The 12750-nt window shown below is 34.7% G+C and overlaps 1 protein-coding gene across 1 annotated transcript; it reads left to right on the top strand.

Annotated features, from left to right (window-relative positions):
• Window positions 1–2705: 2705 nt before the first annotated feature.
• LOC132161727 (uncharacterized) lies at window positions 2706–4142 on the top strand. The gene has a single exon (XM_059571911.1). The coding sequence runs from the start codon at window positions 3010–3012 to the stop codon at window positions 3889–3891; it is 882 nt and encodes a 293-aa protein (XP_059427894.1). The 5' UTR covers window positions 2706–3009; the 3' UTR covers window positions 3892–4142.
• The last annotated feature ends 8608 nt before the right edge of the window (window positions 4143–12750 follow it).

Here is a 12750-nt window from a genome sequence, read left to right on the forward strand (position 1 = left end):
TAAACTGATTCCGAGTAAAGTTTCTAGGAGAACTGAACTGGTTATGAGGAAAGTTTCTAGAAGGAAACTTGTGCTGTGGAGAGAATCTCTGCTGTGAAGTAAACTTTTGCTGTGGAACAAATCGTTGCTGTGATGGAAAATGTTGCTGTGGATATCCTCTGTTCTTCTGAAAATTACGATTTCCACTACCTGGTTTCTCTGAGAACAAGGCAAAAGTGGAAGAGTCAGGAGCAACTATACGTTGTTGATTTAGTAGCATTTCATGGTTTAACAATTCATCATGAAAGTCATCAAAGTTGAGTTGCTTCTCTTTGGTAGCAATCGAGTATGAGGTGATAAAATTGGTGAATGAAGGATTGAGACCATGCATCACAAGAGAGATTAGATCGTCATCTTTAACAGCCTGACCAACGGCAGCAAGTTGGTCTGCTGAGGACTTGGCAATTTGCAAGTACTCGGAGCATGACGTCGACCCTTGTTTCAAATTCTGCAGGTTCTTCTTCAGGTTAGTGATCCTGGAGCGAGATTGTGATGCAAACCTGCTTGAAAGAGCAACCCAGACCTGTCGAGAGGTATCCAGTCCATAGACTATAGATAATACCGAGTCAGACAAAGTCGTAGTGAGCCAACTAAGAACATATTGGTCCTTACGGGTCCAGATACTGAATTCTGGGTTAAGAATCTCCTTTCCCTCATCATCAGTGATAAATTTCGGCGGGCATGGATCAGTACCATCAACAATGCCCATCAATTCGCTACTGTGCAATGCTGGGTGGACTTGTGTTTGCCACCTCAAATAGTTGTTGCTGTTTTCAAGTTTTGTGGGATTTTGGTTAAAGTTGGGTAGTGAGATGTTGGCGGAAGTGTTGCTGGAAATTGATATCGAACCAGGAACTAGGATGAAATTGGCGTATGCCTAAAAAAGCTCTGATACCATGAAAGTTTAAATGATGTGAAGGGTTTTGGCAAGATACCAAACCCATATGCAAAGCTTTTCATTTATAGAGTAATTCAGTTATAGAGGATAAAGTATAATAACAATATACATTTGAATTTGAATTTAAAAGCATCAATCATTATCTAATCCTTGTGACTTTAAATGAGAGTCCTTATCAGATGTGTGAGCTATAACTTCTCTTGATAATCTTTGAGATATTAAATTCAAATCTGTTGGAGACTTGTGGGATTGGCTTGCATTTACTTGTGACGTGGTGGCTTTATCTGCAGAGTCATTACATATGTTAACAAATTTCACTTCAAAACTTCCCTTAGCATGTGAAGAACGCATAATTTCTTAATTAGCATCTGGAAAGCACATATCAAATTTAAAAATTTTTCTAATTCAATCTATAAATTTCTCATATACTCCCTAGTATGTGAAGAGCACATGATGTTTTAAATTAATGTCGTAAGCACATGGCAAATTGGATTTGGCTTAGGTACTATAATCTTTTCAATGGTTCAAATTTAATTTCAATTTTTTTTTTTTTTCTGAGAATGAGAAATTAAATAAGTTTTTCTTTTCTATGTAAAGTCAAATTCTAATATCCTTATATGCTCAAAAGATACTTGACAAATTTAACGACGTATAATCAATCCCAATTGATAGAAAATTTCTGTCATTTTAATAATATGTTCCGAAGCTGTTACCGTGTTTTCAATTTATTATGGTTCAAAGGTTTAGGAAGTGAAAAAGCTAAGGATTGGCTGTTTCGACTAATGTTTTATTGTCCCTTTCTAGAAACGGAAAAGCATTTGCTTTTCTAACTCAAACTTTTGTAAGACTAATTTCCGTTAAGGATTATTAAGCATTAACAAAAACCTATCATAGTTGTCTTGGGGCGGAGTAGTTGAATCACAAGGCTGTTTTTAATTCATGGGCCCAACTATCTTTATCATCCATGCAGCGTCATCACAATCAGCCAGCCCACGTTGTCCAATGGCATTCCAAGTCATCCCCAAACCACGTTTCATCGGGCATCTTTATAAAATCTACTTCTTAGGCTTATGTCTACACCTTGCTTTCTCCTTGTACCTATCCATTTTTTTTTCGTCACTTATTTATTTAACATAAAATAAAAAAATAAAAATAAAAATCTCACTAATTTAATTAACACAACAAAAAAAGTCTTACAAAATCTGAGTTGCTAACCCATTTTTATTGTGTTAGAGTAATAATGCAGTTGATAAAAATGCAATTTTTAAAATTGTGTTTTTTTTAAAATGCATTCTTTTTGCTTATATATATATATAATGCTTTTAAGCAGTATATGCTTTAAGCAGTCATTTTCTTTTTAACATACTATTAAACCAAATATTTTTTTGCAATTTTGTTAAAAAAATAATAATAATAAAATAAAATTGTACGTCTGACTTGTGCTTAATTAATCGAGTCAACCCAACTAAACCCAAAATTAAAAACCCAAAGCACATTTTTATATTCCTAGTGTTAGAAGAGGTCAAACATTGTATTATGTTAATTAATTAATTTTGCATTAACTGGCATAAAAGGTTAATAATGGAGAGTTGGCTCTGGCTTTCCATCTTCATAAAAAGAAAACTGAGGTTAAGGTTTTGGTATTGAATGTAGATTGGCTGGCGATGAACATGGGTTTCATTTTCTTCCTTTATTAGGATATTCAGGTTTTACGCATTCGTTTAAATGAAAAAAATAGAAAGGAAACCTGTACACGGAAAATACACACAACTCCACCCCACCTTTTGTCTCCTTCAATCTCTTTAATTTCCTTGTATTACAGGCAAGGAAGAGTAACGGGTTTCGTTTTCTTCCTTTATTAGCCTATCCAGATTTTCCTTCTTCAATATTAGATGTGAAATCTGAAAGGGATACCCGACACATGGAAGAAAACACAGAGCGAAGCCCCCCATCTTTTGTCACCTTCGATCCAATCTCTTCATTTTTCTTCTAGTACAGGAAAGACCTCTCTAGGGTCCATTTTCTCTCTCTCTCTCTCTGTGTCCATTTTCTTTCCGGTGATTTTCTCCACAATGAGGAGTATAGCATCTTGTTACAGTGAACATGCCATTAAGGTATCCGATTCATATTGTTCAGGCCCTTCAAATCAGCCTAACATCTCTTCAAAACTGATACCTTCAATCCCAGATGCCGTCACATGTATATACAAAGCAAAACTCTCAAGACAAAAGCAGCTCCTGATTACAATTACTTGGTGCAGCAGCCTTATGGGACAAGACTTTATGATTGACATCGGCGACAACACCTCCTTCCCGCCTTCGAAATTGAAGTCCACTTCTCAGCGGCTGCAAACGAATAAAGGCTCCAGAACATTCCAATCTTGCAGCTCAAAGATTGAGGTCTTCTGGGATATTTCTAAGGCTAGCTATGATGCCGGACCGGAGCCGATCAACGGCTTTTATGTCATGGTTTTTGCTGACTCAGAACTCTGTCTACGCCTTGGAGACAACGATGAAACAGAAACCCAACACGCAAAATTCTCGTTGGTTTCTAGGAGCGAGCACTTCTCTGGTAATGCTGTTTATTCAACCAAGGCACAATTCTGTGATTCAGGAATAGCTCACGACATCTTGATCAAGTGTGTCAGGGAAGAAGGATCAAGGAGTCCGGTATTATCTGTTTGCATTGATAAGAAGAGGATTTTTCAAGTGAAGAGATTGAGGTGGAATTTTAGAGGGAACCAAGCAATTTTTTTAGATGGTTTGCTGGTGGATTTGATGTGGGATGTTCATGACTGGTTCTTCAATCCAGCATCTGGGTTTGCTGTTTTCATGTTCAGGACTAGGAGTGGGTTGGATAGCAGGCTGTGGTTAGAGGAGAAGCATTTGGAAGAGAAGGAACAAGAGAAGGTTGGATTTTCTTTGTTGATCTGTGCCTGGAAGAACCCTGGCTGATTCTTGTGTTTGGTGTTTTCTTTTCTTTATTTTCCCTTTGTATTTTTTTTTTTTTTTTTTTTACTTGTGGAAAAAAATATATTAACACTAAAGTTGATTTCTCAATTGTTTAAATGATTTTAACAGCAGAAAGAGGATAAATGGTTAATCTTCAGGTTTCTGGGAAAGATGCTTTACTTGAACTGGGAAAACTTTTAATGTAATGATGTGAGTTGTGGTTGTTACAGTTGTATAGATTCTAATTGTATATGAAACATTTTCTTGAATAGAAATAGATTCCACTTTTTCTTCTTTTTCCCTCCCAAACTAGAACATTCTTTCTTGTCGGCAAGGTAAGATTATGGATTGGGTTCTCCTACAATTGCCCAAAAATGAGAGGGGGGGCAAAACGATGGCACCCTGCTCGAACAAGCTTTTCTGTACAAGTGGGCTCTTTGTTGGGACAGGAAAGCTCCCTATGAGTCTAATGAACCCTCTGAGTTTGTTTCATAAAACATTTTACAAGGTCTTTTTGCTTTTTGGTTTAATCCAATGTTCTCATGATCATATAACATAACAGTGAAAGTTGTTTTAAAAAGACTCCAAAGAGCCTCCAAAACCCCCCAATTTCATGGATCCCAGCCCTAAGAGTATGCCTATATGACTGGTTTTTCAGCGGAAAAGCAGTTGATGCTCTACACAGTTGATTATCAGTGCGATAAGTTCTGATGTTTTTGTTTTGGTTGGCCTCACTTTGTGGAGAATCTAATTACTAACTAGGCCAGGTGTCACGTGGATTCCTATTTCCTGGGATACATTTTCTTCTTTGCTTTTATCCAAAGGCAACTTAAAGATTCCTTTCTGGCGTCAGCTTTTAAGGGCTTCGTCAGTAGGTGGATGGAAAAGAGTAAGGGAAAAAATAAATTACGGAAGGATGAAAAAAAACGAATTATAGAAGAGATCATGATTTTCCATTATTATTGTATGCTGAAAATGATGGAAAATGGGTCTATTTCAATTGAAACGTGCGTTTCGTTTTACTATCTTTTTTTTTTTTTTTTTTATTACATTGTAGATGAAGGTGTTAACATTTAAAATTTTTAAATGACGTATTAATATATTCATCATGTGATAACATATCTACTATTAAATCTATAAAATTTAATCTAAATTATAAAATAAATCTTTTCAATTTAATACAAGATTTGGATCTGTCTTATTCCTTTATTCATACAAAAAGAAAGAGAGCATTATTTATTAAATTACCCCTATTTCCTTGTACATATAAATTGAGTAACGATACTCTTATTCAACATTTTTTTTAAGTGGTTTTTTTTTAAAAAAAAAAAAAAAAAATTATAGAATAGGGTTTTTTTTAACTTTTTTTTTTTTTATTTTTTATTTTTTTAAGTAGTTTGAGTAAAATGAATGTAATAAACATGTGTAGGTAAAGAACAACATTATCCTTACGAATTATTAGTTGGGGTCAGATCATCAAACTTTTATTTGCCTTATTTAATCTCTCTTATTTCTGTCTCATAATAATAGAAGAGAGATTAAATAAGACAAAGGAACACCTATCAGCTTTCTTTATTTCCTTTTATTATTTATATGTTATACCAAATAGAGAAAAATCCCAACCTTTCCTCTTTCCTATTTCGCCAATTTTCCATCGTCCCTAAAATTCCCCCTGCCAAACGGGATCGGAAAGCATTGTTTTCAACATATATAGGCCAGCAACTTGGACTTGTTGAACAAGTACAACCCAAGTGAAAAAGTAATAAAAGTTCATGACTTTGGGTAGGCTTGGATTACGATTGGGTTTGTCTTGAGGCCAGGCAACCTACGAATATTTCAACAGCGATGCCCACTAGATAAAGATCGATAATGACAATCTTAATAACTTTATGATGACTATTGACTCTTCTAAGTGATAAAGATGAGATTTCATTTGGATCAAATCTGTCAAACAATATACAAAGGAAATTGTGTGTATATCAGTATATATATAAGTCAACTTTTTCAGGCAAGGTGTAGTCATTTTCATTTTATTTGAACATTTTTTTTAAAAGAAAACTACAAGAAACAAAGAAACAAGAGCAAAACATAAAGCTAAAAGGGGGTGGGTCTTTTTCAATACAAATGAGGAAAGAGGGAAGATGGGGTAGGTGAGTGGGTGTTGTAATATTTGTTACAAACATTAATTTTTTTAGTCATTTAAAAACATTTTATCATTTAATATTATCTTCATGAGTTTTATGAGAAAGAGAAAATTCAGCTTTTAACCATTTTTGGTTTGTAACCGTTTGGTCATTAACATTGTTTACAAGTCAGTAAATATTGTTTTGACAATTTGTCATGAACCCATTTATTTTTTCTTACCGTTAGTGACCGTTAGAGTTCTCAAGTTTTTATGGGTTTTTGAGAACAAGTTTTATAGTTGGGACTCTTTATACCTTATGACCGTTGGTATTAAATTCCTATCAAGTTTTATACAAAGCTTACGTTATCTTTTTTCTAACAAAGAGTAGCACTATAAAAGAAAGTCTTCTCAACATCCCACGAGAAGATATATGTCTGCAGCATAAGCTTGAATGAAAAAAATTATATTCTTATATATTTTTTTTATGATTAGTTTACTTGGATATATATAATATAGCCACATAGAATTACTGGATTTTTCCACCGATATTGTCATCTATTTTTTGTATTTTCTCTATGTGGTTTTTCATCAAAAAGATCAAAGGGTTGTTCTATTACTCTTCGTTATTTGGAAGTGCGTCCTTAACGAAGATAGACGCTAAAGTCTAATCCTGGGAGGTTGCGTGTCAAAGGATCCGATTGCACCGAGTTATACACTCTGGGAGGCACAAATCAACCTTTAAGGACAACGCTCTTGCGTGATTCTATAGCATTGTGAGATCTTTCCATACTCTACTTTTCATATCTTGTATTTTATTTATTTTATTATTAATTTTCATATTGTAATTATTTTATATCAATGAGAATTTGTGTACCATCCGAAATTATTTCCAATAGTGGGAATGTAGCCGAAGAAAACTCTTGCCGCGGCCCAGTAAGCCACATGATCGGTTCAGAAGTTTGCACTTCTGCTAATTTTCCTTGCCCTCCAGGAAGAGGAGGAAGGAATGGAGGAAATGGAGTTTGAGATGACATTCGCAATTTTCCAATCTGAGACTATGGAAGGGTGGAGAAGAGCTATAATAACCACATGAGAGTCACCTTCCAGAGAGAACACTAAGAGCTTCAGAGATGTAGCCAAAGAAATTGCAAGAGCTTGCCCATACGTTGGGTCACATAAAGGGCTGCTTTAAGAATTAGCCTTTATAATTCTCCCATTTGAGTCCCTGCAAACAGCACTTTGAGTAGAGAAGGACTCACGAATTGTTGTATCAAAATTTATCTTGAAAGTATTAGGCTCCGGAGGGGACCAAAGTTCAGTGGGGGAACTCCTTTTGCAAGCCTCAAAATGATCCAAAGAAACTTTTTTGATAGAGCAAGAGAGGGACTTTGCATCTAAGATTACACCATTATAAATTTCCCGGTTTCTGCTGAACCACATTATATCACAAAAAACAGAAGCAAATATTTGAAATAAATGAGCATCTTTTTTAGGGATACCCAGACCAAAACAAGGATTGATAATACAGTTTAACCATTCAAACATATTTAAGTTAGACCAGACCAAAGAATCAAGATGCCAGAAAGAGTCCCCCCAAATGATCTTTGCAAAACTGAGCCTTTCTTTGGTTGGGATGATGTTCCAAGCGATCTTCCAAAGGAACATCTTTAGTCTATCATTGAGATTTAGCTTCCAAAGCTTTTTCCAAAAATGAGGGGGGTGGGGGGGATGGGGGGAAGCGGATAGGAATTTCGGATCAACTTATAAGCTGAAGAGGAGGAGAAAAGGGCCATTGTTTGAGGGGGTCCAGAGGAAAGAATCCCCTTCTAAAGGGCATATTTTGATTTTAACAATCTCATCCACCGAGGCTGAATCAAAAAGGAAGTTCAAAAGAGGCACATTCCAAGAGGGGTTCGAGTTAGAGAATAAATCTTTAACAAGGAGATTAGGGAACAAAGAGTTGCTCCCATTGATGGAGGAACGGATGAAAGAGGAAAGGGTGGGAATCCAAGGAGAATCCCACACCGGCAGAGAGGAGGACCTATGAATATTTGGACAGGCTCCTAGAGACAAAAAATGCCGGGACTTTAAAATCCCTTTCCAAAGCCAAGAGCGGCAGCAGAGGGGGTGGAAGAAAAAAAAAGTAGAGGGGGAAGAAAAAAAAAGTAGAGGAGTGAAGATACTTACCTCGCAACTGGTCCGCCCAAGTGCATTTGAAATTTGTGAGAATCTTCCAGCCAAGTTTTGTAATAAGAGACAAGTTTGCGTCCTTCATACGCCTAAAACCTAGGCCACCCAGAGCTCGAGGAAGACAAAGAGAGTTCCAAGATTCAAGGATGACATTTCTAGACTTTCCAGGAGGGAAACCCCCACCAGAAATCCTTAAAGAGCTTATCCAACTTATCACATATGCCTCTAGGGAGGAGAAAATAGCTCATTGCATACGTGGGATTGGAGGCTGCCATCGATTTAATAAGCACAGTCTTGCCGGCTTTAGAGAACCTTTTCCACAATATTATTAAAGGCTTTCACCTTTGAGTTTCCATACAAAATAGGGAGCCCCAAATATACAGACTTTGATGCGTTATGGGAAAATGGGAGGATGCTTAGAATATGCTTATGGTGATGGCTCCAGTGTTTTTTGAACATTTGACCAAGCCCTTTGGTATGTAATATGAGCAATGATTCTCATTTTGTTAAGTTAATGTTGCAGCGTTTATTAATTTTTGTATAAAAGAAAAAAGTTTAAAGATTGATGTGCAGTATGATAAGATGTAGTGTATAACATTATTTATATAATATTTAAGAATAATGTTATATATTATATTAATATATTACTTTGATTTTACTACGCTGGCGTACATCAGAAGCAAAATAACAAACAAAATTTTTTTACTACCAAAGATTTAAGAATAACTCACCCAATCGTTGTCTATTGATTATTTGAATTTAGTTTTATAAGGTTTAAAAATGCCTCAACGTTATGATGTTACCTTCTTTGGCGATGCTATACAAATGACATGTTGATTTGATAAAGGCCTCTTGTAGAAATGTCTTTATAACATTTTTTTTCTTAAGACAATATTATAGTAAAATAATAAAGGAAACAAAATACACAAAGAAAAGGTGGATTCCCTCAACAATCACTACAGGTGAGTACATTAACAAATTTGAAAATGAGCCAAATAAATTGGCCCAATCTGATAATTTCTTGGCCCATAGATCAAGAAAATGGCCACGAAAACGGTGGTTTTTAATTTAGTCTCCATCGGACCATAGCAAAATCAAAACACCTACTATGGAGAGGCCTAAAAGAGGAGAGAAGAATAGGAGAATCGATCAAGAAGTATTCCTAAGATCTGCCATTCGGGTGGGGGAAACGTGCGGACGAGATGATGCTTGGGATTAAAGTGCAAGAGGCGAAGTGCATAGGGCACATGTCCAATGGAGGAAAGTGAGAAATTTGAAGTGGAAAAAATATTTCACCTTCGGATAACAAGTTTAGTTAAATCGAGAGTTAGAGAAAAAAAAACAAAAAAAAAAAACTAAATTCAGCCAAAAGGTTAAGGAAAGTCCGGGGGTCCATGGACCTAAATAGCCATATAGGGTAGAGTATGGGCACATGCCGAAAGAAGAGGTTAGGGAGGGTAGAGAAGGGGTGCGTAGATGAAGGACCATAGATTTGACTTTCAAAAACCAAACAAAACAAAACAAGAAGGGAAAACTTCCTTTTATCCCTAAGAACTATAACATCTTGTCATTTTTCTCCTTATGAATTAATAATTGTATTATTTTGCTTTTATAAACTATAATTTTATGCTCAAAATTCTAATTTTGTCAGTCAAAGACGTTAATTCAGACGGTCAAAGTGACAATGCGTTATAGTTCATGGGGTAACGTGACAATACTTTGTAGTTCATAGGGGCAAAATGACGCAAAGTGACGGGTTGACTGTCTGAGTTAATGTCATTGACTGACAGAAAGAGGATTTTTGTTATAAAATGGTAGTTCATGGGGCAAAGTAACATAGTTAGTAGTTCATGGAGAAAAAATGCAAAAGCGTTGTAGTTCATGGGGGCAAAAAGTAGTTTTTCCAAACAAAAAATAGAGAAAAAAAAAAAAGAGAGAAGAAAAGGGGAGAGGAGGGGGCGGAAAGGAAAGAGGAGGCAGAATTCTTCCCTCCTCTCCAAACAATCAAGGATATATGAGGAGGGTTCTTACTTAGGGAGAGGAAAAGTCTCTCACAATGGAGATAATTAAACTAAAGAGAAATATTTGTAAGCACCTTTCAGGTTATATAAGATTTGTTGTTTTTTATTCACTCATATAACAAGCTAGACCGTGTGCTCATCTTATAAACTCAAAACACTTAAAACTATGAAAATTTAGTATTTTAAAAATAATGAAAAAAAAAATGATTTCATAATATATGTTCCGTATGTGTTTAGTGATTGTATGTTTGATGAGCCTAAAAATATGTTTAACACTTAAAAAGTTCGTTTGAAGAAAAAAGTATCAATTTGATAAAAAAAATTGAAAGCGTTTTTAAGAGTCAAAAAACCAAAAAATTGTCAAAACGCACTTTTAATAAAGCTTAAAAATAAAGCTTTTACTAAAAACATTTTTTAACTTAAAGTTTTATTTCTCAAATACAATCACAAACATACTCTAGGTGTGTTTTGATATTATGAGTTAATTAACATGTAATTTATCGTGCTATATAAGTATTATATGGACCTGTCCAAGAGCCATAGATAGGAAATAATATTTTAGGGAAGAAGAAACTGAAATTGAACACTTAATTTATGAATGAATGTCATTTTTTCATCTTGTATTACGCAATAATTAAGAAATTATGCATTAAGATAAATGTTTCAATTCAGATATTACGTAACGATTATGAAATTTATATTAATTTATTAATTACATGACAAAAAAAAAAAAAAAACTATAGCAGGAGACATGAGTCACATCGCGTTTAGCGTGAGAGAAAAAAGCGTTACCTAGCCTTTTTAGCCTTTTATTTTTAGAGAAATATTATACTTACAACTTCATCAGTAAACACATCATTTCAATTTATTCCTTAAAATTTTAAATCTCAAATTTGAATCTTTTAACTTTTTGTAATTTCTTTTTAATTAAGTCCTTCCTTGTATTTTTCATCCAATTTAATCATGCCCGTTAAGTCACATTGGCATTTTTGTCACCTCACATTAAAAAAAAAAAGAGCAAATAATAAATTGAAATGATATGTTTATTTAAGAAATACATCAAGTTCCTTTGCCATCGGTTGCCGCTTTATGCGACCTCTAGAAAGATTCGGCTCCTTTATAATTTTTTTGGAATCATTAATGGGTTAATTGCCTATTATTTGTTACTGTATTTTTCATTTGTGTTTTGTTGTTGAGGAGAATATATATATATATTTCATTTTTTAAACATGATGTAACAATATTAATGCCTCTTCCCCGTTCCGATCCATAGTCACCTTCTCAATAAAAGAATGTTAAAACAACTCCAATTAAAGAAATAAAAATAAATAAAACATTATTCATGTCTTTGTACATGCACCAAGCAGGCAAGCACACCGCTTATTGACTAATCAGTAAGGCCACATATCAAAATATGCATGGGTTTGAATGCGAATATACCCTGAGCCATGGCCATCAATGGTTGACCTTATAGCAGATGAGGTAAGCTAATTGGCTGGAGAAGAGTTTTAAAATGCACATCTGACTCACCCTTGCCTGCCCCTAAAATTTAACATTTTATTCTTCATTACAATCATCTGGGTATTATATATACAGAAGTATATTGAACAAATATCTACTCATACGGAGGGCCATCTTGTATACTTTAATAGTTTAATGCATGCCATGATAATATATATTAGTGATTTATTTCGAAGCCAAAGGCGATTAATCATTTGAAACCCCTCCTTATTTTTTTTTTTTTAAATATTGATAAGTACTTCTTTTATTATGATAATCGGTAGTCCACTTGCCCCATGACACCACGTTTTTTTATTATTTAAGCAGAGACAAAAGTTTTCATCCATTTTTTTAAAATTTAATATATTAAATTGATATATGTCATTAATATGATGTATTTCTAATATGATTAATAGAGTATGTAATATTTATTATTGGAGTACATAATTCTCGCATGTGTTAGAGTATATTTGAATGATCCTAAAGTTAGAGATTTGATGAAGATTAGATTAGCCTAATTTAGAGATTTGATTATGATTTAATCATCCTAAATTAGGGATTTGATTAATATTACATTTATGTATAAGCTCTATAAATAGAGTATTCTCTATTGTAAACAATTCATTAAATAAGAGCTTAATGTAGTCCTTTGACCTTTATCTGTAGATGTAGGTCGTTGACTGAACCAGATAAAAATCTGTCTCTCATTTATTTTATTTCCGCAATTTATTTATATTTCTACCTCAATATGAATTTTATCAGCATGTATTTTTAGAATGCATATGAGAAATAAACCATTAGATTTCTTATGCTAGGGTTTTCTCGCTTTCTCTCTAGTGCCGCAGCCTCAGGTAAGCCCCCTCCCCCATGGTGAGGGGAGGAGGGATGGCCGTTTGCTGCCTCCCTCCTCCCCCTCGCCTACCCTTGTACCGAGTGCCAGTAGTTTACTTGATGTCCCTGGTCCGGGTTGCCTCCTCCCTACCCCTTCTCCGCCACCCCTTCCTCTTTGTTCCGCTTTTGTCTCTG

Source organism: Corylus avellana, chromosome ca9 (genome assembly GCF_901000735.1).
Source record: "Corylus avellana chromosome ca9, CavTom2PMs-1.0".
Taxonomy (NCBI): domain Eukaryota; kingdom Viridiplantae; phylum Streptophyta; class Magnoliopsida; order Fagales; family Betulaceae; genus Corylus; species Corylus avellana.

Excerpts from the sequence above, each read along its gene's own strand:
- LOC132161727 (XM_059571911.1), top strand. The coding sequence starts at position 3,010 with ATGAGGAGTATAGCATCTTGTTACAGTGAACATGCCATTAAGGTATCC.